Here is a 26,226-nt window from a genome sequence, read left to right as displayed (position 1 = left end):
TCCCTTCTTTACAAGGTTCCCCCACGACTGAAAACATTCCCTCGGAAACACAATAACTACCTTTATCCTCTCCTGGGACCAATGACACTGAAGTCCCTCAGCCTACCCTAATCTATGTTTAGTGCCTCTCCACCGCCCATACCTACAACACACCTTATAGCCTCTAGACATCCAATGACAACACGCTCCAAAAGTGGCGTCTTTAAACCACGATAAATTCTTGACCTACATATCATCACAACATCATTGTTAGAGACCACTGAACCTACCACAATTACTCAAGCCCAAAAATCTTCATATTAGCGTACCCATATGGATCCGTAGCCAGATATAAAGCATGCCTAGTGGCCAAAGGATTTCATGAACGTCCTAGTGTTGACTTCACAGAGATATTCAACATTGTTGTTAAACTCATAACAATCCGACTTATTTTGAGTTTGGTCATCTCACAAGGCTGGCATTTACGTCAACTCGACGTTAACAATGCCTTTCTACAGGGTACCTTGACTGACGATGTCTTTATGCAGCAACCTCCTGACTTCAACCACCCTCGATATCCAAAGCATATTTGTAAACTACAAAAAACTATTTATGAACTTCGTCATGCTCCAAGAGCTTGGTACACTGAACTTGTCTCGTTTTTTGCATCAATTGACTTCATCAACTCCAAGTCCGATACCTCCTTATTTCTCCATCACCAAAGTGGTAATATAATATATCTTCTAGTATATGTGGATGATATTATTGTCACAAGCAACAATCTTATGAAAATCAAGGCATTCCTCAAGCATTTAGTAGATCGATTCTCCCTTAAAGATCTCGGAACCTTGAGCTATTTTTTGGAAGTGGAAGTAACATACACATCTTCCGGGCTCTTCCTATCACCACGAAAGTATATTCAAGACCTATTATCTAAAACTAACATGCAAGATGCAAAGGCAGTTACAACACCTCTGTCTACTTGCGAGTCGCTCAAACTATGTGATGGAAGCCCTACTACAGACCCAACTCAATACCGTCAAGTCCTTGGCTCCTTACAGTATTTATCTCTCACCCATCCAAATATCTCATTTACGGTCAATAAATTATTTTAATTCATGCATCGCCCATCTACTATGCATTAGTATGCAATCAACTTAATTTTACGATATCTTCACGTGACTATCAATCATGACCTCTTTTTCCGCAAACACTCATCCCTTCATCTCCACACCTTTGCTAATGTTGATTGGCTAAGGAATTTTGATGACAGAACATCTATATCGGGGTATATTCTCTTCCTTTGACCTAATCCAATCAGTTGGAGTTCTAAGAAGCAAAAGACAGTTGCATGTTCTAAAGCTGAATACCGTGCCACAGCCACCGCTGCTGTAGAACTCAATTGGGTCATGAATCTCCTCAAGGAACTTGGCATCAACATTACCTCTACTCCTACAATATATTGTGACAATGTCGGAGTCATTTATATATGCGTCAATTTGGTATTCCACTCACGCATGAAACACATAGCCCGATATCGACTTTCACTTCGTGAGAGAATAAGTTGTCAGACATCAACTACGTGTTTCTCACGTACATACAGCTGATCAACTAGCGGACTCTCTCACGAAGCCTCTCACTCAAAAATCACTTTCATCACATCGGTTTAAGATCGGCGTCCTTGATAGAAGCACGTCTTGCGAGGGCATGATAATAATCAAGATCTCCCATGATAACAACCTCAACAACAACCAAGATCTCCCCAACTACATGAGGAAATATGGAAAATCCTCAGGAAAATTCTCTATTATAATGTATATAAATATGAAGTATTGTGTATTATTTCAATAACTCAATACAATCTTCTTCTTTGTATTTTGTTTCCATCAAGAACACCCTCCCTTACGATCAACTTTTCTTCTTCACTTGTAGTCGACGATGAGGAGTCTACAAGCGATAATAAAGATGTGCAGCCCTCATCACTAGTGAGGAAGACCTAGGAGATGACTATTGACGTCCGATGATGATAAAGTCTTAGCCACTTATTGTCCTTTGTGCACGATTATGTCTGTATCGTGGGCGATTATTTTGAACGAAAAGAGGTAATTGACTTAATTAAAAAAAATTAGCCTACAAGAACTTCTCAAACTTAAGAATTTTTTTCGAAATTCGTCCAATAATATATATGTTATTTATGTGATCCACATAAATTGGGTTCGATCAGTGAGTTTGGTAAAAGTGCTCGTATCCGAAGTCAACAACTGGTCAACGCAGTGGGGTCCGTCTTTCCCACACGGGCGCTGGAGTTCTTTTGGATCAAACGTAAGGATGACGCTATTGCTACGAGAATAATTAGACTGATATCTAATTATTTCATCTGCTATTACTGAACAGACTAATGGGAGTGGGTGAGAAAGCAAACAAGAAGCCTACAGCTGGTCCAATCATGATGAACCCGAGCCGACTCATTCCTAAAGTCGCACAGGCGCCACGTTCGTATCATTAAAACATGGCTCGCGTCTCGATCTGTGCTATATAAGTCGTCACCTACTCGGCACTGAGAGCATAAACAAAGCGGTACGTTCAGACTCGGTTCCAACTCGATCATGGCTTTGACGAGTTGTCATGCGGGTGGACAGTGGCAGGTGAACATGCTGCATCAGTTGCACGACAGATGTCCCATTTGGGACTAATATTGCATTCATTCGTTGTGAAGCTGTGGCTCGAAACACAGCAAGTTGGGGTCTGTTCATGGTGATAGCTGAAGCAACTTCGATGTTACTTGGATGGCTAGAAGATGAATCGATGGGAATTTTGTCGAGCAGTTGGTGAATATAAAACAAGGAAAAGGATTGTAGAAATTACATGATCGGGTCATTAGTAATTGTAGAGATGTCCAAATTGATTTATGTAATGTTGCATAAATAATAAACCTCATATTTGAATTCAGCATTATTTATGTTATTTGATGTAATAAAAAAGTTTCTAATTAAAAAAATACTGCTGCAAACGAGTTGATGAAAAATTAAGGATGCTTTTTTTTCTTTTGAGTAATAATAGAGAAGGAAAAGAAAGAGGCAAAGGAAAAAATAATAATTAAAAGATAATAACAAAACTAATCAAATAAGTATTAAAAGAGCAGCACCTATGTACAAAAGCATCTCGCACCACTACGATATCTCTGTCATCTTGTAACAACGATTTTTAGTCCCACATTAATTGAGGAATATGAAAATAAAAAATTCATAAGTCTGTTAGATCTTCCTTACTCTTAGGAGTACATTTTACGCTTATCGCCTAAAGCGGACAGCTCCTCATGAGTTTTCCTATGGTTTTAACTATAATAAGATTTATTCTTGTAGTTAGAAATCGTAATAATAAATGCCATTGTGAAGATATAACTATATTAATTATAATAAATATTTTTTCTCAATAAATGAAATAATTCATATATCAATGGGGATACACAATTACAGTAATAGATATTTTTATCCTATGAATAAAAATCACAATATTAATTTAATTATTATTATGATTATTCAACTATAATAATAAATACTTTTACCCTACCAAAGAAAACCACAATAATAGTTTAGCTATTACTGTGATTATTCGAGTCCAGTAATAGATGCTTTTATCCAACAAAAAGACAACCACAGTAAAAGTTTAATTATTTCTACAATCATTCAACTGTAATAATTTACATCTTATTATTATTATAATTATATAAATAGATACATTTATCTAATGAAAAGACAACCATAATATTAAACCATGATATACATTCTAACCACAGTGATAGCTCACAATTCATGAAAAGGAAGATAATTTTTTTATTAACTAGATCAAGTAATACAAAAACCATGGTACCAATAATTAAGTACATCCAATGTCATATACAGATTGGGAATTTTTCTCTTGAAAGTTTTGAATAATATAATATCAAAAAATTATTAAAAAATATTTATAGTGCTTCTCTCAAAAGATCAAGTGATACAAACAATTACTTTTGTTGCATCCTCACTCACAGACATTTTATCTTTCTTTTTTTTCATCACCAATAATAAAAACATCATCTTTAGTTAACTTCTTTCCTATCTTGACTTTCTAACAAAACATAAAAGATAATATTGTTAGTAAATATAAAAACACATCAGATGTCTAAAAAATTTACTTACCTTTTCATTAATCAACCTGGCATAATTTTTCTTTCCTAAAATATGTGGTATTTTTTGTTTTGACTTATTGACTTTATTTTTCTTGCTAAGATTTTAAAAATATATTTTAAATACCATAAAATTAACATAAAAATGATGATACAAAGTCAACATTTACTCCATAGTTTTCTTCTTCTTCTTCTTCTTCTCTTTTACTCAAACGAGCAAGAATTAGGTCATGGCAGCCCTAACCTTCATACATCTGCATGAAAAGGAAAGCAGACTAGGATGGTGGTGAGTCAGCTGCTCAGCATCACCATAAATCATAATAGTAATGCATGTTTATCCTATTTGATAAGATTTGGAACAAGCAAAAAGATTGCAATTTAAACCTTGCAACTCCTCTGTATTTTGAGACTCCTCTTGAGAACCCACTGCATTTCCTGCACAGTGCAATGAATACTTGCCTTCATAATCTAAATTCATCTTTCTCGGTCTGTCTTACAACATGAGAGAGAGAGAGAGAGAGAGAGAGAGATACCATCTTAGGATCCAATATACTCTTCCCTGGCCTGGCTCTCTGTTTCCTTGAGCTTTTCTTGGTCCGTTGATATCTATCATCAGAAGAATCACGTGATAAGTTCCAACTCAAATAGTACGGGAAGTGAGTGAAATCTGAAGGGAAACAAGTTTTACTGGAAAGTTAGAGAGTGGTGTCATGGCCCCATAGTTGGGGTTCTTACTGACGGCGGCGGAAACCGGCTTCACAGTCGTCGGGGACAGGGAGAAGGGGGCAGAGAGGACACAGGGAAGGAGTGAACGACGGCGAGAAACCCGGCGGCAGGAGGATGGGAGGCGCGGATAGGAAACAGGGGAAGGTTGCGGTAAGAATCCGTCGACGGCGGCGGCGAATCCACCGACACTAGCGGGAAGAATCCGCCGCTGGCAGCGATTCTGATTGGGAGACCGCCGCCGACGGATTCGCTGCTGTCAGGGTTCTCACCGGGATCCGCCGACGGCATCGAATCTTCCTGTGACGGATCGGGAGCTGATGACCGCCGACGACATATGATTTCGAACGAAGAAAAAAGAAAACCTTAAAAAACCCTAAAACAAAAGGGAAAAGAAAATAAAGATTACAATGACGAAAGAATAACATTGTACCATAGTATGGATGGTCGATGCTTCGTCTCTTGCCGTCTTGCCGCGATGAGTCGCCGTGCGGAGAGAGGATAAGCCGCCTCAGAGAGAGAGAGAGAGAGAGAGAGAGGCAGAAGAGGGAATTGGTGACCAAGGGTCTGACTTGATCGCCGCAGCACCATCAATCGATTGGGTCGTCGGTGCACGATCGGATTCCTTTGGCGAGCACGGAGGGGAATGGATTGGCCTCGTTTAGAGCCATGAATCGATTATTGACTATGCAAAGTGATATGACACATTTTGGAATCGCGGTGGACTCAGACAAGCAAACACGATAATGCAGACGTGAAACTTGAAGTTTGATGTGGCGCGTAGCATACACGTAGCGGGCAACCGCTCGTCGTCCCTTTCGTACGAATGACATTATCATGGTAAAGTCATCTCGGAAAGCTCGGGGTGACATCGCGCGGTTTCGACCCGTGCAAGTCGATCGGCACTCGCACAAAAGCTTAAGTCGGTCGTAGTTAATTGACCTTATATAGTCAACTCATTCTTGCAGGTATAAAAGCTAACACTCCATAATCAGCAAGGGGGAGAGGGACACTCAACTCCCCTTAACTCCACAATATTTATTTGAACTTCGGAGGGGTCGAGTCGAAAAATCTCACTCCCGACCTCGACCTTTATGTAGGAACTGACAACAAAACAATAGTAACTCGCCAAGGGGGAACCGCGCTTGGGAGACAACACTTGGACATAACATGACCCAACGTCGACGTGACCTAAACATCCGCATTGGCAACCTTACGCATACGGGACTGGACCGAGTTGTGTTGACAACTCGGTCACGACGTAAAGGTTCACTAACACAAAGAAAGGACGAGTAATCTATCAACAACAATTTGGGATTTTTCAATTCCAAATTAGTTTGGATTTCTTATTTTAACTAATCATTAATGGTTTCTTTGCCTATATTTTTTTTCATCTAATCAAGAACAAAATGATAGATGACTAAGCAAAAATGAATTTAGACAAATCATGCAAATTAAGAAAGCTTTGGTTAGTTTGAATTTTCTCTAAGTAAATAATCCAAAAAGATATGCCAAAAGGAGTGCGTGATTTATCAAAAAAACAACTTTAAGTTTTCAAAATTATCAAAAAGAGTTTAGGTTCTAATTATTACTAAATATTACTATTATCCTTGCATTTTTCTAGTCCAATCAAGAAAAAAGATGAAACAAAAAATTATGACTGAAATAAACATCATTTGAAAAATCGGACAATTAAGAAAACACACACACACATATATATATATATATATATATATATATATATATATATATATATATATATATATATATATATAGAGAGAGAGAGAGAGAGAGAGAGAGAGAGAGAGAGAGAGAGAGTACCCGAGGGATGCTTTGAACAGGAAACAGCTGTTATAGCCAGTGGATTTCCGCTACGGTTGGTGATTACGATGTGTTGGGTGCTTGAACGGTGATCGTTTCGGGGGGCGCCTCCGACAGGGGGTGACAGGTGGGATTCGGATGTAGGCGGTCGGGTGGGGATCTGAAGGGCGGATGTCAGCCGTCGGATCCGTCTTGATGACGTTCGTGCTCGTATTAAAGCACCGAGCGGGGGACAGTGAGAGATTGAGGGGCCGTTTCGAGAAACATACGACCGCTGCTTCGAGGGAGAGAAAGCTGCGCTCTTTTCGCCTCTTTGGAGCGCTCCTCACTGACGCTGCTCCATTGGTGGGTTCGGATTGATTAAAGAAAGGGGCTTCCTGAAACCGAAACGGGGAATCTTCGTTTCTAGCGGTGGGCTCTGGATGCATTGGTACTGGGACTGCCTTCTCTCTCTCTCTCTCTCTCTCTCTCTTGCGCTTCAATCCTCCATCAGAAGATGGAAAGGTGGAGCCTTGACGAATGTGTCTCGAGACATGTGTTCTATTTAATCGGTGTGAAGGGCTTTCCTTCTTCCTTCCTTTCTTCCGTTCTTCTTCTTTGGCATTCTTTGTCTTTTGTGGATGGAGTTGGTGATCGATTTCTTTCTTTCCGCTGTGACTTGTTGCGCAGGACTTCTTTTTCAATTTGGGGTTTGTTGGAGATGGGATTAAGATCGAACTCGGTTGGAGTTTGGTGGCTTTATTTGTTTGGTCTATGTCCATTCGAAATTTCCCTTCTTTTGCCCCCTCCACATTCTGTGTTTGAGTTGGGAACCCGATTCCGATGAGCTCATAGGACGACAGGACAAAGCTCTCTTTCCCATTTCTTTCTTCTTTTTATTTCCCCTTTATCTTTGTTGTTTCTTTTATATGGTTTTGTCTTCATCTCCTTTTGTTCCAACTCATTCTTGTTCATCTTTTGCTGCTTTTCGCTGATGCTTGTAGTTTACTCGTTTCTGGTCTCAGTCCCTTCGCCAAATGCCAACGCTGAGAGATTAAGCTGCGCCTAAGCCGATAAAGAGATTGTTGAAAACCCGCAAGGGGAAACAAAAACCTCTCATTTGCCTCAAATTAGGAAAAAAGAGGGCCGTCTTTCACGCGATATTCTCTCTCTTATTACCGACCCTCTCTCTCTCTCTCTCTCTCTCTCTCTCTCTCTCAGAGTAGATATGGTGTAAATCTCAAAGAAGCATGCTTAAAAATCCCTTCTTTTTTCCCGTTCATCTGATTCATTTGGGCCTGGGTGTCGTTCTCCCACAGTGGCGAGATGAGGTAGGCCGTCTGATCGATGAGGCCATGCCGGGATCAGGCGAGGACAGAGAGGGCTCGCGAGATTTGATGCGTCGAAGAAGCACAATGAGTCGCTCCTCGCCTCTCGGTGCTTAGCAATCACTTTCCCCTAATTGCCCCTCATCCCCCTTCTAATTTACTTTCTGAGGGACCAAGAAATCATTCTGCGGTTATATCTTTTCCCAGTTGACTAATCTGTCTACCAGCTTGTTTGTTCTTTTGTCCCTTGCATGCTCCGCTTCCTCCTCCTTCGTACTCTCGCTGTATTTTCTTGCTCGATGTTTTAAAGATTTGGTTTTGTTTGTTCTTTCGCAGTTTCAAATGATAATGGTGACTGTAGTAGTGGAGATGGAGTAGATGGGAATTCGGCCATGGTTAGGTGGAGGAAGCAGAATGTCCGGGCTCCAAGGTGTAGGCTGAACAATAATGAGTCGTCTGACGAAGCAGGAAGAGGCAGGTCAGAGGGAGAGGAGGGCGATTCTTCTAGGCCAAATCTTAGTGCCAATGCCACCACAAGTCTAAATAGTAGGAAGAGAGTTAGGCTCCATGGAAAGGTTTCATCATTTTGCCCATTCTCATTTAGCCGATTGCTTCTATTGATATGTTTATATGTGGCTAATCTTTAAGCTTTAAAAGGTCGCTGAGGATAGCAATGCTGTTGATACCGCACCCGTGCCGAGGAAATTGAGATCAGGTTTGAGGAACTGCTTTGCATTGCTTTTTCTAATAACCATCTTTACCAAATCTTTGATTTTTTATGTTTTCTCTCAAAAATAAATTACTGGAATCTTGACTTTTTCTGTTTATTCAATTTTTGGTTCTTTGTGAGGTTGCATGCAGTATCTCTCTGGTCATTGCCAAAAATAATTATAGGGAATACATAGTTCCTTTAAGGAGATTGCCGATACAAAATGTTTGTTTCGATGCCTTTTAGTTTCCAAGAACCATAATGTATTTTGATCGAGTTGTGTGGTCTCCACCTTTTGAAATTACTGCAATTTTTAGTATATTATTGTCTTGTTTAATCTATTTTAACTGTTGATGATCTGTTGATCTTTTCCTATTCAGCAATCAATAAACGCAGCAGCCAGTCATCGTCTCGTGCGATGCGAGTCGAGGTGCTATATGGGAATGGTGGTAGAAGATGCAAACCGACCATGGTTTGTTCCCTTTTTTTTCTAAGTTTGGTTTATGACTACAGGTCTGAGATAAATTATTCTTGTTTTCTGTTTGAGTAGCTGCTTGACTCATTAACCAAGGATGAAGAGGAAGTTGTGGAGGCTTTGTGTGCATTATCCAGAATGCTACCTGTTGGCACCCGAGTTCCAGACAAAGAAAATAATGCTACTGCAGATCCTCATTCAGAAGGTGAATTTTCACAACTTTTGTCTTCGGGTGATATATGTTCTCTTTGGTTAATTTATGTTGCTTGGAATAAAAAAAAAAATGATTTAACAGCTCCAAAAAAAGAGGGTGAAGGACAACATTTGCAACAATGCATCGCCAGTGGAATTAGGGTTCCCTCTTCTTGTATGGCAAAACCATTAGATGAAACAATGGAGGAAGAAAATGTCTTTTCCAAACAACCTCTCACCGTTTGCGCAAGGCAGACTATCGATTCAGACATGAGTAGAATTAAGGAACATGGCACTCATATAACTCCATTGTCCGAAAATGAACCCCCAGAGAGTAGTGTCAGATATTTTGAAAAAATTTCAAGCCCATCAGATGTTCTGCCTCACACAACTGGAAATAGGTGGTGGTTCTGCGTGTGTAATGTTGCTTGTGGTTTTACAATATTTTTTACTGTCAATTGATGTCGTTCTTATCAAGTTCGCCCTATCTTTCTGTTCTGTGGTAGAGCACTGCATCCGACTCAATGTGATGCCTTTACAGCCATTCCGCCATGCAAATTAGATATGCTACAACCAGTAATACTTATCCCTGACTCGAGATGAAAGTTCATTTGTTTTTGCCTCCCGTGATGAGAATTAATTCATCTCAAATACTTTTAGAACGGACATGTTGAATCACCTGCACTGGGGGGGAATAAAGTTCAGCAAGTGGAGTGTAACAGTGAAAATAGTGCAAAACGTGTGTGCCAGGAAGGTAGGAACTTTATATCATAAAGAAAATCTACATGAAAAATACTTTCTAATGTTTTTTTTTATGTTACATGTATTTTGGTTTCTGATTCAACTGATTATTGCATTACTTGTATTTGTCAGGAATTGTTCCACTGCATATCCATCCTTCTTCAAGCAATACTGCAGTTTGGCCAAGCTCTGCCACTGGTGCTGCTAGACTAGTTTCAAGCAGAATTGATCTTCCAACTAAAAAGGTCTTACATGTGTAACACAGAACAGTTGGTCTTTTGTAGTTCAACTCTAGTTTTTGGATGGACTCACAATCATGGACTACACTGTTCATATGCTGTGTTTACTAGAATGCTAAAATTGTCATTTTCGTAGTGCCGAAACATTAAATCGTTGTTAGGATGCAATTAAGACTTTTTTAGCTTTAATTGGAAAGGCATAATGAAATCGGTTTACAACTAATTGGGGTATAGCTGCATCAATTGATTTCTGTTGCCTATTCGAGGGGATGGTGTTCTCATACAGAATTTGCATCATGGTTTTTTGCATGCAGGTTCTGCCTGATGTAGTATCGTCTTGGAAAAAATGTGCTATTCATGTGTTCATAGGCCATCTTATCAAGAACTATCAAGAAAAGGAGGAGTGCAAGCCTTTACTGCTGTCTGAGGTATCGAGGCCCATGGATGGGTCAAAATTGTGTGCAACAGAAAATGATGAGAAAGTTGGGTTACAAAATTCTGTTGCCGAGAGGAATAAACACGAAGGAAGAGTTGAAGTTTTATGTGACAGAAGATATATGTCAGCTCATCAATCTTCAGTCTCATCTGATGCCAAGCAAAAGAAGGTAGTGATTGCGCTCTCTTTTTACGTATCTTGCTGTTCCTAACCGCTGCATCTTCTTCAGGCCTGTGATTTCGCTTCATTATCGGGAAATGGCAATGCTAGTAGTTTTGCAAACGGAGCAAAGTCTGCGGGGCAGCTTCGTTCTCCTTTTCTACATGCGCAAGTTCCACATCATCCTCTTGTGCCATTTCCTTTCCCTCATGTGCCATATGCTTCACCTTACTCAGAGAAGCTAGCAGCTGCGACCACTCAACCGGTACTCCAATTCTACGAACATAACCAATTACTGGAAAGCATCATAAACTCATGTTCATTAAACATTTAACTTAGTTTGTCCACCATGGCTTGTTGCGGATCGTGTTTTAGGAAGGTTTCATGTCGAATCTGGGCATGTCGCATTTGCATCTCTTTCTATTGTTTCAAGTTACTTAGAACTTGTTGTTTGGTTATAGGTGCAGCTTCAAGTACCTAATTATGTAGGCCACCCATTCTTCGGACCGCAAATGGACGACACCATAGGCAACATGAGGCTGCAACAACAGTACCAGCAGCAACAGATATGGCAGGCTCATTTCGCCCAATACAGATCCCCCCTTGTGGGCATTGCAGCGCTGCAGAACGATCGGCTACATGACTCATCTGCTTCCACCCATCGAATTGTTCAGGCTTCATCAACTCTCCCATCTTCCCCACCTGTACAAATGCAATGTGGATCATCATCACAACACCAACTTCTTGCTAACGCCTCCTCATCGTCGTCCTCCAAAGCAAAGCCTCACCAACAACCGGGAAGCCTGCGGGGCGGTAGATTCCACCATGAAGGCCCCCATTCGGTCGCAGCTGCATCACAACACCGGTCGATCATGAAGAATGATACAATAGGATGAGGATGGATATTCATCATCACAGACTTGCCACCATTGCAAGCCATCATCAGTGACAAGCAGGATAACAGATGCTGATACTGATACCATCAAGTTGACGTGCTTCTGGTTCACCAGAATCCTCTGAAGCATCCTAAAATAGGAAGACGACATGACCATATTCACTATGGTGTCATGAACATCGATCTCTCTCTCGTTGGCTTCCAATTGGGGACAGCAAAATGTTGGAGAGAAAGAGAAACGGAAGCCTATATTTCCATTGTTTAGCAGTGCATTCTGATGAGAGCCGGCGTCTGAGATGTAATGTATTTTTGGGTCACTGAGATCATTGGCTTATTAGTCGTCAACCAAGATATGAACGTGTACTTCACCAACTGTACATTGTTATAGCTTCTAACAACATATGAAGTTTTTGATATTGTCTGCCATCATAAACACAATTAATATTATTTTCTTTTCCAAAAAATTAATTATCCGTCGGTAAATCTCGGCCGTCGATTTCGGATTCGACTTGAGCGTGATTTGATCGAGCGAGTCGACCACCACGCGTGCCGTTCGCACGCTTGCACGAAAGTACGGACGATTCGAACTGTTGCGGTTCCATATAGAGGTCGTGATGGGTAGCATGGAATCAATTCCCTCGATCGGCGCTCCCTCCGTCCGCCACGGCGTTTCCTTCGTAATGGGCTTCTCCTCCGCATCTCCGAGGAACGGCGATTGGTGAGGCTTTCTCCTCGCATCTCCGAGGTACGCGTGATCTTCCTCGTCACTTCCGTTACGCTTCGTTCGCATTTCCGAGGCGTGCGCTTTTCTCCTCGTCTTTATGTTCATCGATTGATCTTGGAAGTTAGGTTTTCGCGCTTTTGATGACACGGGTTATCGATTGATCTTCTTTATGTTCATCGATTACTCCTATTAAACAGTTGCCATGCTCTTCTCACACAGTTTCTTTTTCTCTTTGCACCACTACAAAGAGAAACAGGCATTTCTTTAGGGTTCATCGACGATTAAGCGTTCCCTTTTATAAATCAAAAATAGAAGGCAAAATCTCTTGTAAAGTTCATACTGGGAACCATGAGAGTTTCTTTACAAAGAAATAGACATTTCTTTAGGGTTTCTTTAGGTGATCCTCAACGAATAGCAAGAGATCATCCGATCAATCGTGAAATCAATGGAACAAAAAAAAGAAGAAGAGATTCCATCTAGAATTCCAATCCGATCTTATATTTTATTCTTAAATAATCATTTTTAAACTAAATTTGTGCGAGTCAAAAAAAGAAGGAACTCACAAAAAAATGATTTTTTAATATTATTTATAGAGCGGGGAGGGGGTTTGTTGCATCAGAGTCATGGAAGATGCAAAAGCAACATCGCATGCTTGCATGCATGCTTCTGTTGCAAACTGTGAGTCGTCACTGCAAAACCCCTCCAAATTCATTTCGACACAAGAAAACCGACACTAGAAACCAAAAAAGATAAGCTTACTGATCGAGACAAGATAGAAGGTCGTAGAAGATGGAGCGAGTGGCTGCGGCCTTAAAACTGGTGAAGATTGGCGACCTTATATAGACAGAGTAACGATTAGGGTTTGCGCTGGGGATGTGGGTTTGGATCGTCGCCTCCTGAGCTCACGTAGCACGGGCTGGGAGTTCAGAAGCACCAGCTGTTGGATGGGTGTCGTCCGTCAAAGGCTTCGACTTCACACTCGGGCTGAAAGGCCCAATCTGCACAAGTTTAATGTTTCATCTGAGGTGTTGGTCCTCTGATAAGTTAGTTACTGGATGAAGCAGCGGACCCAGATCGGGTCCCACAAGGTAACTACAAAGCTGGTAGGATTTTCGAGTATCATTTACGCGTTGTGGTTACGTGCCACGCACACTGTTTTACACGTGATTATCACGTGTCCATCAGGTTTCGCGGTGGGGAGCGGGGACGCCTCCACCTCCCTCGTGGTCATGTGCCGCTCGCCCCATTAATCACGTGGCTAACAGCATATGGCTTTGGCTAACAGCATATGGCTTTACCTCCCACCACGCCCTCAAACCCAAACCCTGATATTTTGACCCCACATGTGGTTAAGCTAACCCCCCGCTGCTCTACTCACATAGCCGTATCGAAACTGTGATTCCTCCACGCGTCCTTCATCGACGGCCTAGATTTGTTCATAGACCAAATATCTCTCGTCGTCAGCTCCTTTATATGACCCAACGACTCCGGTCACAGAAGGGCGCAAACAATCGAACAGGAAGGGGGCGTGACCTGAAACCCTAATCGATCAATCGGAGATGGCGGCCAACCCTTGCGTTTTCTTCGACATGGCCGTCGGCGGCGCGCCGGTGGGGCGGATCGTGATGGAGCTGTATGCGGACGTGACGCCGAAGACGGCAGAGAACTTCCGGGCGCTGTGCACGGGCGAGAAGGGAGTGGGGCGCTCCGGGAAGCCCCTCCACTACAAGGGCTCCACCTTCCACCGTGTGATCCCGGGGTTCATGTGCCAGGGCGGCGACTTCACCTGCGGCAACGGCACCGGCGGGGAGTCGATCTACGGCGAGAAGTTCGCGGACGAGAACTTCGTAAAGAAGCACACGGGTCCGGGGGTGCTGTCTATGGCGAACGCCGGGAAGAATACCAACGGATCGCAGTTCTTCGTCTGCACCGCCCAGACCTCGTGGCTGGACGGCAAGCACGTGGTGTTCGGCCGCGTGGTGGAGGGGATGGACGTGGTGAAGAGCATCGAGGCGGTGGGCTCCCACAGCGGCTCCACCAAGAAGCCGGTCGTCGTCGCCGACTGCGGGCAGCTGTCTTAGATTTCAAGCACACGTCGATCTACCTGCTCTACACTGTTTCGTGGTGGTCGTTGAAATAATCGATGGATCATGTGTTGTCGTCGCGTGTTATCGTCGCCAAGTTAGGTTTCGTATCGTTACTATCATATCTTCATCGTCGTCGTCGTCATCGGTGTCTGTGTCGAGTTCAAAACCTATATACATGTCATCACCGATCAATAAAATAGGAAGCTAATACGGATGCCGAGTTCATCGCCGGTGGGATTTTTAACTCTTCTTGATTTCTTCTACTCGGTCGTCGAGCGAGGATCATTTGATCAGGGTATCTCCTTTTACGAAGGAAAGCGTGGAGTGGCTGTGGTCGATGATGGCCCAGCGGGAATAGTGGCGGGTGGGAAGGCTGCATGTAGCCGCCGGTACTGCTGCCGGTGGATTGGGTTTGATACGATAACCCACCACCCCTTTGTGCTGTGCGGCAGAGTTCTCGCACCTGATTCCATGTGGAACTCGAGTGCTCCGGAAAGATACGAGCGTCACCCACCGACATTGTTCTTCAATTGCGACCCATAGACTAGTGGTGCGTGAAGGATGTGCGGATAAAATAAGAAAAGGAATACCATTACCAAGATACTATTAGAAACTCGTACGCAGCGAATGCATTTCTCCCACCCTCGGGAAGAGAATGGATAATAATAATAATTATCCTCTATCATTTTAAACATTTCTGAGGACCGCAATTAATTTTCGCTTTTGAAAGGACGAATATATTGCCTCAATCGCATATCCACACGGGCGGTGGATAACCCTATCTCAATCCCCAAGGAAGAATAATTCACTGTACCCCGACGCAAATGTAAGTTGTCATAATAGTCCACTATGACCGCCCATCACGTCATGCGGCTCAATCATCAGTAAAAGAAAGGATAAAAAGCTCAAAGAAAACTCTTTCGGTCGAACTATGATCTCCGTAAAGCATATTTCTTGTGACAGGTCGTCCTTATCGGGAACCATATTTTATACCAGGCAGAAATGACACTCCCTATCAAGCATCAATTCTTTCGATCGGATGCCATCCTGTGATCATATGTATAAAAGATATCCTCGATTGTCATAAAATATATATAGCATTTCTCCGATCACACGTTATAAAATTTAGTCCCCTAAATGATAACAACGAATACACCCATTAGTGTATGGCAAGAGGTCCCTCGTTCAAAGAAGAAAAAAAAATCTTTCATGGTCAACGATCACAATGAGTCAAGTAGTTTGGTTTCACTCGACTCTACTCAACGTGAAATGAAGGACGCACGTCCCGTAATTTAAAAGAGTGACCATCAACGTTGTAGAAAGGTTAAGGAACAGCACTCGTTAAAATTAGGTTCTATCAATTTGTTATGTCATATACTAGGAGCTTGTGTATTGTGTGTATCCCTTTTTTAATAGCTCAAGTTATTGTCAATAATGATGACCGTCCCAAAGTATAATCCACTGCGGCTTCAGTGTAGGGCATCATGTTTGTTTCTGACTTTTTCAGATCTCTTAAGAGTATGCCCAATTAATGAATTACTTGTCAATGCTTCTTTTTTTGAACCCTCGGATCATTATTTTACCACCCAAATGTCAACGCTTCTTTTTTCAACCTCCTATCACTATTTTTCCATCCAAATGTCAACTCTTATGTCACCACCGGTGCCATGCTGGCTGTTGGACTTCTAATCAACGTCGCACCCCCACAATCTACTAAATCATGCCTCTATTCCTTGGAACATTCAATTGGACGGTTCAGATTTACTGATTCGATTCATGATCCAGTTCAATTACTGTGAGCCATGATCAACAAAGAGACAACTGTGGGTATGGCGAGCGAATCCACTTGCCCGGTACAGGTGTCGACTGCTGAGTGGAAAACCGGGTTTCCACTACGATTCAGTGGACGAAACGCAACGACCGCGCCTCCACCGACGAATTGGGATCTCGCTGCCATCAGACAGCTCACGCACACGGATTAAGAAGACTTTGGGGCCGCCTCTGATCGAAGCCTGTCCGTTGGATGCCATCGAGTTTCCCTTGCCCGACTCGTCTTCCTCCTCATCCGCGTCTATATAAAATAGCGACCGACGTGGTTCCCGTACCCAACTCGGAAATCTATCTCGTCCATGATATCGTCGCTGTGCCTCGCTTCCCCCAAATCCTTCCTCCGCCCCCCGCGCTGCGTCGCCGCCTCCGCCGCCGCAGCCCCTCCTGCCGTCTGCTCGTCCGTGACGCTATACGACGTGCTCGGCATCGCCGCCGGCGCATCCGGCCGCGAGATCAAGGCGGCGTACCGGAGGCTTGCCCTTGCGTGCCACCCGGACGTGGCCGCGGTCGAGCGGAGGGACGCGTCCGCGGTCGAGTTCATGCGGGTCCACGCGGCTTACGAGACTCTCTCTGATCCGGAGAAACGCGCCGACTACGACCGCAGCGTCATGACAGCGGTGGACGCCGGCCGGCGGTGGGCGCCCTTCCGCTCGCAGTGGACGTCGTCGTACTCCACCGGTCGCCGCCGCCCTCGCACGTGGGAGACGGACCAGTGCTGGTAGCACTCGGACCGATCCACCACATCAGTGTACAGATTTTGAGGGATGTTTTACATCAATTTCCCTTGGTTAGATTTGTATAAGAAAATCGAAGTCATATATAGGCGTCCCCATTTTTCATCTGCGACAAAAGACTTGAGATGTGTAAATGTGTCTGTGCTCAGTTTAACATGGAAATTGTTGTTTGGATCGGAAATATGGTGGTTCTGCTTCAAATCTATCTTTTATGATTCTGTTCATGTTAGGAGACCATCATGGATTTAGAGGTTCACCCATAATTGCAGGGACAGACCAACCACTGTAATTGCTGCACCTACTACTCGTGGATTCTATTTCTGCGTTGGTTCGAGTGAAGTCGCTTGAATTCACGTCGTTGGTTTGTCGACCAAAGTTTTCTTCGAGAAAGAGGTGCTCGAGTTTTTGTGATCCATCGAGGATGCGATGGGTGGCTCGTTGGTCGACCGGCAAATCCATGGCCGGTCACCGTCCTCGTGCGTTCGGGAATAGTAGTCGTCGTGGTAAAGTAATCGGGTAGTTGCACCTTTTCAACTCGTCTTATTCTTGTTATTTGGGCAGTAGCAGGAAAAGGTCGCGCGTATTGATTGAGTTATTTGGGCCGAGACATATGTGGGGAATGGATCTAAATTGAGTTATTTGGGTCCATCAATCCTTGTGGGAAAGGGAGACGTTTTGACTTGGTTCGGACACGGCCCAGTAGTTAAAGTTGATCCTGTCGATAAAACAGGTAACGTGGAAATCCATCAATTCTATTGTGGGAAACAATCTTGAGCCGTGGCCTCGGGGCCAACGCGGCTCGGTTCGGGTCCGGACGATGGGGATTTCCCTGGGGCATTCCTCGAGCCCACTGAGGTGGTCGGGTGCGATGGTCCGATCGGGACGGGGTCGTTGTTTCCTCCAGGCAGGAACTCCTCGCCTGCGCGTCCGGCGGGGACCTTCGGCTTCGCACCTGCACAAAGGTCGGGCCGGGGTACTCGGTCCGACCCCTCCGACGATCAAGTCAGATGATGTGAAGGGGGTTTCAGATGAAGAAGTCTTTTTTTTATGAATGTTTCTCCCTCTCCCTCTCATTTAGAATGCGAGGGTATTTATAAGAAAGTTTATTGTTTCCTGATATGCTCGCGTGCATGGGGCAGGCTGGTAACGTCTGACACTGGTGTTGGTGTGACGTGAAGAACCGAGCCTAAGTAGGTGTTAATGTTCCTCGGCCGACGTTCTAGTCCATTTGACTAAGTGTTGTCGCATCGATCGAGACGTGAGGCGTCATCTGACATTAGCCGAGTCTTATCATAATTACTATCCTCATCCGATTCCCAATCTCCCATCAAAACAAAAAATATCTAATTAATTAATTAATCGTCCAATTAAAAATTGATTACATGATATGTACGTCGTGAAAGGACTTTAATCTTGTAGGGCCAATCGCTGAGATCTTTTATCTGCTCGACACCAATGTCCGAGAGATTGGACCCATGTTGGATTCAAATCTCCAACGTGTGGACAACTAAAATCTAACTTATCGACGTTAATCTCTTAATTCTTGCGAGCCACCCGCTGAGCCGTGACGTTCGGTGCAGTCCGTAACTTCACGCATCCGAAGAAAAGGCTTTAGCGTGACTTAGGCGATGTATTTTGGGTGGATGGAGTGTGAACCATAGCCTCCTTGTCTTGCAAACTTTCCCTCGGTGGACGTCCACGTTGGCAGTCGCAATAGTCTCTTCATCTGATTCGGCTGTAGCGTTCGTCGTTTGTGTGGTGGATGGGTCGGAACGCCATCAACTCCCTCACCCACCTTTTCTCGAAGAGACATCTCATCATCTGTTTAGAGTGCTCGACATAATGACAGTCGCGTCGGCTCTTCCCTCAGCCACCCACCGCACGACGTGACTGCCTCTCCATCCTCGCGTCGTCCGGTGAGTTCGACGGTACGAAGGCCGCTGTTACAGCCAGCGACAGGCCACGCACCACTCCGGCGAACGGGCATGTCAGAGGCTCAAGCCCACTCCTCCCATTGGCCTCGTCTTCCGTGGACCCCGCCCAGCGTGAGGCCGAGGCCCACCTGTCTTGCCCGGGTGTGGGGTCCACGAGGATTCGTCTCACGTTATATTTAGATTCGGCGACAGCGGTGTCTGTGATTTCATGTGCGGCCTCGGGGCGGACAGGAAACAGGCTTCTTCTCTCGGACGAGCAGTGTGGACCCCTCGACTGAGAGGCGGAGAGAAGCAAGGAGGAGGAGGGAGGGGGCTGTGATGTGGAACGAAAACCGCGTCAGAGCAACCTAAAGAAGGTTAAAAAGGAAGGAATGGGCGTTGGTCTCCGTCCCGTCCACTCGACCAAAAATGCCCTCCTCCCCTTCTCGCACTCTCCTTCCGTCTCCCCCCTTATTCCTGGGCAGAGAACATAAAATATGTGAAAGAAACGACTTACAAGACAGAGGCGAATAAAAAGAAAGAAAGCCACCCGTGAATCTCTGTTTGCATCTATATGATCCATCGACGACGACAGCGACGATTCGGAAGGTGGAGGTCTGGAGGAGGAGGAGGAGGAGGAGAGGGTAAAGAAGAGGAAGGAGAGACAAGATGATGGGAGATGGCGGGGTAAAGCAGATCCTGGCCAAGCCGATTCAGCTGGCGGACCAGGTGAGTAAATGGGCGGACGACGCCCACTCGTTCAAGCAGGACTGCGCGGAGCTGAAGGCCAAAACGGAGCGCCTGGCGGGGCTGCTGCGGCAGGCCGCTCGCGCGGATCTCTACGAACGCCCCACCCGCCGCATCATGGACGACACGGAGCAGGTCCTGGACAAGGCCCTCGCCCTCGTCGAGAAGTGCCGCGCCCATGGCCTTGTCCGCCGCCTCTTCACCATCATCCCCGCCACCGCGTTCAAGAAGATGTCCACCCAGCTCGACAACTCCATCGGCGACGTCTCCTGGCTCATCCGCGTCTCCTCCTCCTCTGGCTCCGACGACGGCGACTTCGACACCCACCTCGGCCTCCCCCCCATCGCCCAGAACGAGCCCATCCTCTTCCTCATCTGGGAGCAGATCGCCACCATGCACACCGGCTCCCTCGACACCCGCGCCGACGCCGCCGCCAGCCTCGTCTCCCTCGCCCGCGACAATGATCGCTACGGCAAGCTCATCATAGAGGAGGACGGCGTTGGCCCCCTCCTCCGCCTCGTCAAGGAGGGCCGCCCCGAGGGCCAGGAGAGCGCCGCCCACGCCATCGGCCTCCTCGCCCGCGACCCCGAGAGCGTCGAGCAGATGGTCCTCGCCGGCGTCTGCTCCGTCTTCTCCAAGGTCCTCAAGGACGGCCCCATGAAGGTCCAGGCCATGGTCGCCTGGGCCGTCGCCGAGCTCGCCGCCAGCCACCCCAAGTGCCAGGACGTCTTCGCCCAGAACCACGTCGTCCGCCTCCTCGTCAGCCACCTCGCCTTCGAGACCGTCCAGGAGCACAGCAAGTACACCGTCCCCTCCAAGGGCATCTCCATCCACTCCGTCGTCTTGGCCAACAACAGCACCAACACGACCGCCAACGCCGCGGCGGCGATGGCCCTCGACAACGGCGCCGAGCAGGCCCTGGTCAAGCATCCGAACACGATCACAGACCAGAACGCGAGCAAGAACCAGATGCACTCCGTGATCGAGTCCACTATGGCCGCCAAATCCAGTAAAACCCCGGCCAACACCAAAGGCCACACGAACCCCCACGTCGCCGGCAGCAACGGCAAGCAGCAAAAGGTGCCTCTCTCCGGAGCCAGCATCAAGGGGCGGGAGTTCGAGGACCCGGCCACCAAAGCCTACATGAAAGCCATGGCCGCGAAGGCCCTGTGGCAGCTCGCCAAGGGCAATCCCTCCGTCTGCAATAGCATCACCGAGTCCCGGGCCCTCCTCTGCTTCGCGGTGCTCCTCGAGAAAGGGGCGGAAGAGGTCCAGTACTATTCCGCCATGGCCCTGATGGACATCGCGCGCGTGGCGGAGCAGCATTCGGATCTCAGGCGGTCCGCGTTCAAGCCGAGTTCGCCGGCGGCGCGGGCGGTGGTCGACCAGCTTCTGAGGATCGTAGAGAAGGCCGACTACGACGACCTCCTCGTCCCCTGCATCGTCGCATTAGGCAGCTTGTCGAGGACCTTCCGGGCGACGGAGACCCGGATCATAGCGCCGCTGGTTCGGTTGCTCGACGAGAGGGAAGCCATCGTGTCCAAAGAGGCCGCGATCGCCCTGACCAAGTTCGCCTGCACCGACAACTACCTCCACCTCGATCACTCCAAGGCCATCATCAATGCGGGAGGGGCGAAAGACCTGGTTCAGCTGGTGTATTTTGGCGAACAGGCAGTGCAGGTGGCGGCATTGATCCTGCTGTGCTACATCGCGCTGCATGTGCCCGACAGCGAGGCGCTGGCCCAGGCCGAGGTCCTCACCGTGCTCGAGTGGTCTTCCAAGCAGGGGTACATGGTTCAGGACCCGACCGTGGACACCTTGTTGCCGGAGGCAAAGGTGAGGCTGGAGCTGTACCAGTCGAGGAGTCGCAGAGGGTACCACTGAGAGTCCTCCACCACCCCACCCCACCCCACCCCAAAAAACACACCCCTTTCCGAGTCTCCGATTGCCAGGAATGTACATACATACATACATACATACTTCTTCCGTATGCATCCTTAAAAAGGTTACGTTGCACGCCCAAAACACCATTTTGTTCGTCTGATTTGTGGAACGCGCGTGCTTGCTGAATTCATGATGGCTTAAGTCTGGGAAATTTTGGTAGAGTGGGAGCAGATCATTCGTATTAGGTATTCTCAACTTTATTGATTCTTTTTTAGTCTCTTTTGGTTCATTTGCTTTGTTTTCGTGTGAAGAACACCGAAATGGCCACTTTTCGGAATTCCTCCCATGACTCTGAATTCTCCGTATCCTTTCTCACCGGATATCTGATCTGCGCCAGGAGATATCTGCAAGTTTCTATTTGCTATTCTCGTTCTTGTGGCCCGGCATGATTTATGGTGGCCATTGCCAACCATTCATAGTTTCTAAGAATGGCAGCAGGTTGGATTGAGCCATCTATTTTATAGAGTTTGATGCGATTCCATTATATAAAAGAAAAATCTAATATTATTTTTTTTATCGGATGACACCTCTCATATTATTTTTATTAAATAATCTCGATTTTTTACCATAATGATTTGATCTATATTTACCGAGTGAGATTAAAAAACATCTCAATTGAGATAAAGTAGATGGCTCGATGTCATCCCGAGGATGAGATACTTGAATCGTTGAATACACATTAATATTGCATCGATGTTTTTGCCGAGGTGGATGTGCCTATGTGTGTAAAGGGTGGCTATTGCCTCCCCTTATGTGAAAGTACCATGTGTCAAAGAGGGCGAAGCTTCCTTAGTCGAGCGTTCATTGAGAGAGTCGGTGGCAAGCATTCCTGACAACGAGCCTCTTCTTTTAGCACAAAAAATGTTCTAAGATAAAATTATAGAGGTCTTGATCAACCCGACGTGGTTTGGTCTCGTATGTGCACAGCTATCCGATGTGCCTCTGAGGTAAAAAACATTGAATTCCCTAGGTGCCACCTACACAAAGACCGAGGCCCTAAGGGGCTTCTTGATTTAGTCCCTTTAATGCTTAAGCTAGCAACACGATGTATAAAAGTATGGACACAAGTGATTAAAAAGGTAATCCCTCTTTTCATAGATGAAATTTTGTACATAATTATAAAGAGGTAAAATATTTTATGAAATATTCTACGGAGAGGTAGTCTCTAACTATCTCTAACAATCTTTCATTGATCTCCTATCCACACGGGCGACAAAAAAATGCACAACCCATAATCTTGGACCCTTGTTTATATGAACAAATGAGTAGATGATGATATTTATCTTATCTTTCCACTCTGACTATCACGTATTGAATGTCGATTAACTAACTACGTGTTTCCTATCAAATACAAAAAGATTTTACCTCTTTTTTTTTAAAGTCACATTTGTGATCGAGCTTCTTTTAAAAGTCACATTTGGCTTTTCAAATTTTAGATCTGACAAGATTATGATATAATAAGTCTGGTCAACTATGGGACGTAGAATTTACCATTGCCATCGTAAAATTGTAATGGCTACTAAGTAAACAAGAACATTAATAAGTCTCGAGCCCACACCGTACAATTAATTGACTACGATTTATCCTTTAAAGGGAATCAAAATCGTTAAAGTCTTTTGGGAAGGCACGGAATAATAAATGCCACACAGTTCACTGCCACAGACCACCCAATCAAATTGGGTGTGCTGCTAAGAAATAATAAATGCTGTAACGTAGAATAAATGATTGAATTCATAAATATCGTAGATTGAAAATATATTGATACATACTTTTTACATATGATAATTAATAAATCACCTCTATCATTGTAATATTGTACAAATCACATAGAACTCTTAAGGATCCATGGAGAAATAACTTATTAAGATAATCTCTTAAATTCTATTGATTGATAACCTTAATTAAAATTATAATATATCTTAATCAAAATTACTTAGGATCGCATAATCTAACATCATTTTATCCATCGACGATCATATTGAAATAAATTAAAATGTATGAATTATGCCTGTATTTTCATATCTTCCATAGTAGTACTCGAGTCAGATGGAATTTGTGGGACAAATGAACCTTGTGATCTATTTGAAACTCATGCATATCTTCACACTTCTGATGTTAAATACTGAATAAAAAGAAAAACACAATGCTGATATGTTTTTTGTTTGTTTTTTGTCAATTGATCTGTTTTTTGTTTTTAAGAATATAGAAATACTATTGACAACACAATCGGTTGATAAAAATTAAATGAGTGTATTGTTATTAATTTTAAGATTAAATATTTTTTAATAATAAAATTAATGAGTCAAAATTAATGATTTAAACGGATTTAATTGGATTAGAAGCATCTATTTTTCACTAAGATATCACTAACATAGTGTTAGGAGATGATACGTTGATTAACTCATTCGACTTGAATCCACTGGCTAGCATAAGAAATCTTTCAAGTCGGTCAAAAAATCTTGGGTATTCGACTACGACATATGCAAAAAATCATGATCGAGATAAATTTTCGAGGGGATCCTTATGACGCTCAAATTAGTTACAGAATGAGGTAAATGTTTCGAGTTAACAAAGACTAATCTCGGTTACTATGATTCGATAGGCTGTTTATGATTGATCCAATTTATATTTTAAAAGTGGTTCAATTGTTGATTGAATGAATATTTTTCCTACCATATTAGATTTAATGAAACTTTATAATTATCAGCCTACGAGACCTAAAAACTCATTGACATGAGGTTACATGTGGCAAAATCTGTGTGGTAAATGATTAAATTGGAGATGGGAATAGAAACCATGGGATCATTCACTTCCTCACAAGTAGGGTAAGTTTCCTCTGTCGCATGAGTCGATGCAGTAGCAGCAGCAGTAGAAATGTGAGTGGAGTAGTTGAAGTGGGGAAGAGGAATCATGCATGTAACAGAGGAAACATATTAAGTGCTCTCACATGGCTTCTTCTCCATTTCTGCTGTATGCATTCATAATGACCCTTCTAATTTCTTCTTTTATGATGCTAAAATGATGTCATAATAAATTATTTTTTAATTTATCCATTTCTTTTAATTGATTTTTCAGAGGAAATTAAGAGAGTAGAAAAGAGAGGTTAAGGCGCAAATTTCCCCACCATCAAATCATCTCCGTCCATTTCCTCTATCCTCCTCGCCAGCGCATGATGCGCTGAGATGGGTGGTCTACCCCCTCCCCAAAGTAAAACCTAGCCGATCCGACGGTCCATATTTTGATGTCTCTTTCCGTCGACCGTTCGATCATCGCCTCCACTTGGATCTCGTGGGGTGGGGCCCTTCTCTCGCCGAAAGCGACGCCACGATAAGTATCGGCCGTAAGGGTGGGCGAAAGGAAGAAGCTTTCCCTTCTTCTGTCTTAGGGTTAGGGTTCCTCCGTGGTGGCTGAGGTCGGATCCTCCGCTCCGATGGCGCAGCCGAGCGGCCGATCGAGGGGGACGGTGAAGTGGTTCAACGACACCAAGGGGTTCGGCTTCATCTCGCCGGACGACGGCGGGGAGGATCTCTTCGTCCACCAGTCTTCCATCAAGGCCGAGGGCTACCGCACCCTCGCCGAGGGCGAGGTCGTCGAGTTCATGGTGGCCGAGGGCGACGACGGCCGCACCAAGGCGGTCGATGTCACCGGGCCCGACGGATCCAACGTCCAGGGTGGCGGCGGCGGCGGCGGCGGCGGCAGTGGCGGTGGAGGCCGGAGGGACGGGTACGGTGGTGGCCGCGGCGGCGGCATGCGCGGCGGGGTTTACGGTGGAGGATACGGGTTTAACGGTGGAGGTAGGGGAGGTGGTGGGAGGGGAAGGGCCAGCGGAGGGTTTGGTGGCGGTGGGGCTTGCTATACTTGCGGTGAGACCGGGCATCTTGCTAAGGACTGTTATCAGGGTGGCGGCGGTGGCGGTGGCGGCGGCGGTGGCGGTGGCGGTGCTTGCTATAACTGTGGTGAGATGGGTCATCTCGCCAGGGATTGCTACCAGGGAGGCGGCGGCGGCGGCGGAGGCGGAGTCGGAGGCGGAGGCGGAAGGTACGGCGGGGGAGGCGGTGGTAGTGACCGCTCCTGTTACAACTGTGGCGAGATGGGCCACTTCGCTAGGGAATGCCCTGGCAAGAATTGAGGGTGAATCACTTGCAAGCTGCGCTTCTCTTTTCTCCTTTTTGGCCACCTAATGTGATAGTTAGCTTTTGTGCTGGGTTTATGTTTTGCATCTTTTTGTTCTCTCTGGAATGGATATGGATATGTTTCGTTATATTTGGTCTCTGGTTTGATTTTGATGGGTTGTGGCTTATTTTGGGTTCCTGAAACAAAAAGTATGGACAGTGAATACACTGTTTGTAGTTCTTTCAGCTTCTTAATTTTCAGATATATACATTGTGTTTTTGCATTATTGCATT

At 45.1% G+C, this 26,226-nt stretch overlaps 5 protein-coding genes and 2 long non-coding RNA genes across 11 annotated transcripts; 5 read left to right on the top strand and 2 right to left on the bottom strand.

Annotated features, from left to right (window-relative positions):
- Window positions 1–3,788: 3,788 nt before the first annotated feature.
- Window positions 3,789–5,591, bottom strand: LOC135585779 (uncharacterized). 2 transcript variants are annotated; one of them, XR_001978119.2, is made up of 5 exons: window positions 5,301–5,591; window positions 4,833–5,184; window positions 4,678–4,750; window positions 4,529–4,579; window positions 3,789–4,398 (listed from the first exon to the last, which is right to left on the bottom strand). It is a non-coding gene; the product is annotated as an uncharacterized LOC135585779 (long non-coding RNA). The 2 variants fall into 2 exon arrangements; XR_010481637.1 differs by having other exon boundaries at window positions 3,789–4,579; window positions 5,301–5,588.
- A 1,107-nt stretch (window positions 5,592–6,698) lies between these two features.
- LOC103994268 (uncharacterized) lies at window positions 6,699–12,255 on the top strand. 4 transcript variants are annotated; one of them, XM_065092755.1, is made up of 12 exons: window positions 6,699–7,099; window positions 8,332–8,570; window positions 8,653–8,710; window positions 9,085–9,176; window positions 9,255–9,384; window positions 9,475–9,772; window positions 9,878–9,947; window positions 10,032–10,125; window positions 10,245–10,357; window positions 10,666–10,956; window positions 11,017–11,211; window positions 11,408–12,255. In XM_065092755.1, the coding sequence occupies exons 2-12, from the start codon at window positions 8,388–8,390 to the stop codon at window positions 11,840–11,842; spliced, it is 1,959 nt and encodes a 652-aa protein (XP_064948827.1). In that variant the 5' UTR covers window positions 6,699–7,099; window positions 8,332–8,387; the 3' UTR covers window positions 11,843–12,255. The 4 variants fall into 4 exon arrangements, with proteins under 4 accessions (XP_064948827.1, XP_064948826.1, XP_064948825.1 ...); XM_065092754.1 differs by having other exon boundaries at window positions 6,699–7,118; XM_065092753.1 differs by lacking the exon at window positions 6,699–7,099 and adding an exon at window positions 7,237–8,104.
- A 30-nt stretch (window positions 12,256–12,285) lies between these two features.
- Window positions 12,286–13,386, bottom strand: LOC135598642 (uncharacterized). The gene is made up of 2 exons (XR_010481638.1): window positions 13,325–13,386; window positions 12,286–12,805 (listed from the first exon to the last, which is right to left on the bottom strand). It is a non-coding gene; the product is annotated as an uncharacterized LOC135598642 (long non-coding RNA).
- On the top strand, window positions 12,438–14,877 carry LOC135598641 (peptidyl-prolyl cis-trans isomerase-like). Its single transcript, XM_065092758.1, has 2 exons — window positions 12,438–12,586; window positions 14,063–14,877. The coding sequence occupies exon 2, from the start codon at window positions 14,125–14,127 to the stop codon at window positions 14,644–14,646; it is 522 nt and encodes a 173-aa protein (XP_064948830.1). The 5' UTR covers window positions 12,438–12,586; window positions 14,063–14,124; the 3' UTR covers window positions 14,647–14,877.
- A 1,760-nt stretch (window positions 14,878–16,637) lies between these two features.
- On the top strand, window positions 16,638–17,397 carry LOC103994298 (chaperone protein dnaJ 11, chloroplastic-like). Its single transcript, XM_009414627.3, has one exon. The coding sequence runs from the start codon at window positions 16,782–16,784 to the stop codon at window positions 17,202–17,204; it is 423 nt and encodes a 140-aa protein (XP_009412902.2). The 5' UTR covers window positions 16,638–16,781; the 3' UTR covers window positions 17,205–17,397.
- Window positions 17,398–19,348: 1,951 nt separating this feature from the next.
- LOC135598640 (uncharacterized) lies at window positions 19,349–22,281 on the top strand. The gene has a single exon (XM_065092757.1). It carries the CDS (start codon window positions 19,799–19,801, stop codon window positions 21,758–21,760), a length of 1,962 nt encoding a protein of 653 aa, XP_064948829.1. The 5' UTR covers window positions 19,349–19,798; the 3' UTR covers window positions 21,761–22,281.
- A 2,892-nt stretch (window positions 22,282–25,173) lies between these two features.
- LOC135598639 (glycine-rich protein 2-like) lies at window positions 25,174–26,219 on the top strand. Its single transcript, XM_065092752.1, has one exon. It carries the CDS (start codon window positions 25,251–25,253, stop codon window positions 25,947–25,949), a length of 699 nt encoding a protein of 232 aa, XP_064948824.1. The 5' UTR covers window positions 25,174–25,250; the 3' UTR covers window positions 25,950–26,219.
- The last annotated feature ends 7 nt before the right edge of the window (window positions 26,220–26,226 follow it).

Source organism: Musa acuminata, chromosome BXJ2-1, assembly GCF_036884655.1.
Source record: "Musa acuminata AAA Group cultivar baxijiao chromosome BXJ2-1, Cavendish_Baxijiao_AAA, whole genome shotgun sequence".
Taxonomy (NCBI): domain Eukaryota; kingdom Viridiplantae; phylum Streptophyta; class Magnoliopsida; order Zingiberales; family Musaceae; genus Musa; species Musa acuminata.
Note: the sequence above shows the minus strand (reverse complement) of the source record. Positions and strands in the feature narration are given on the sequence as shown.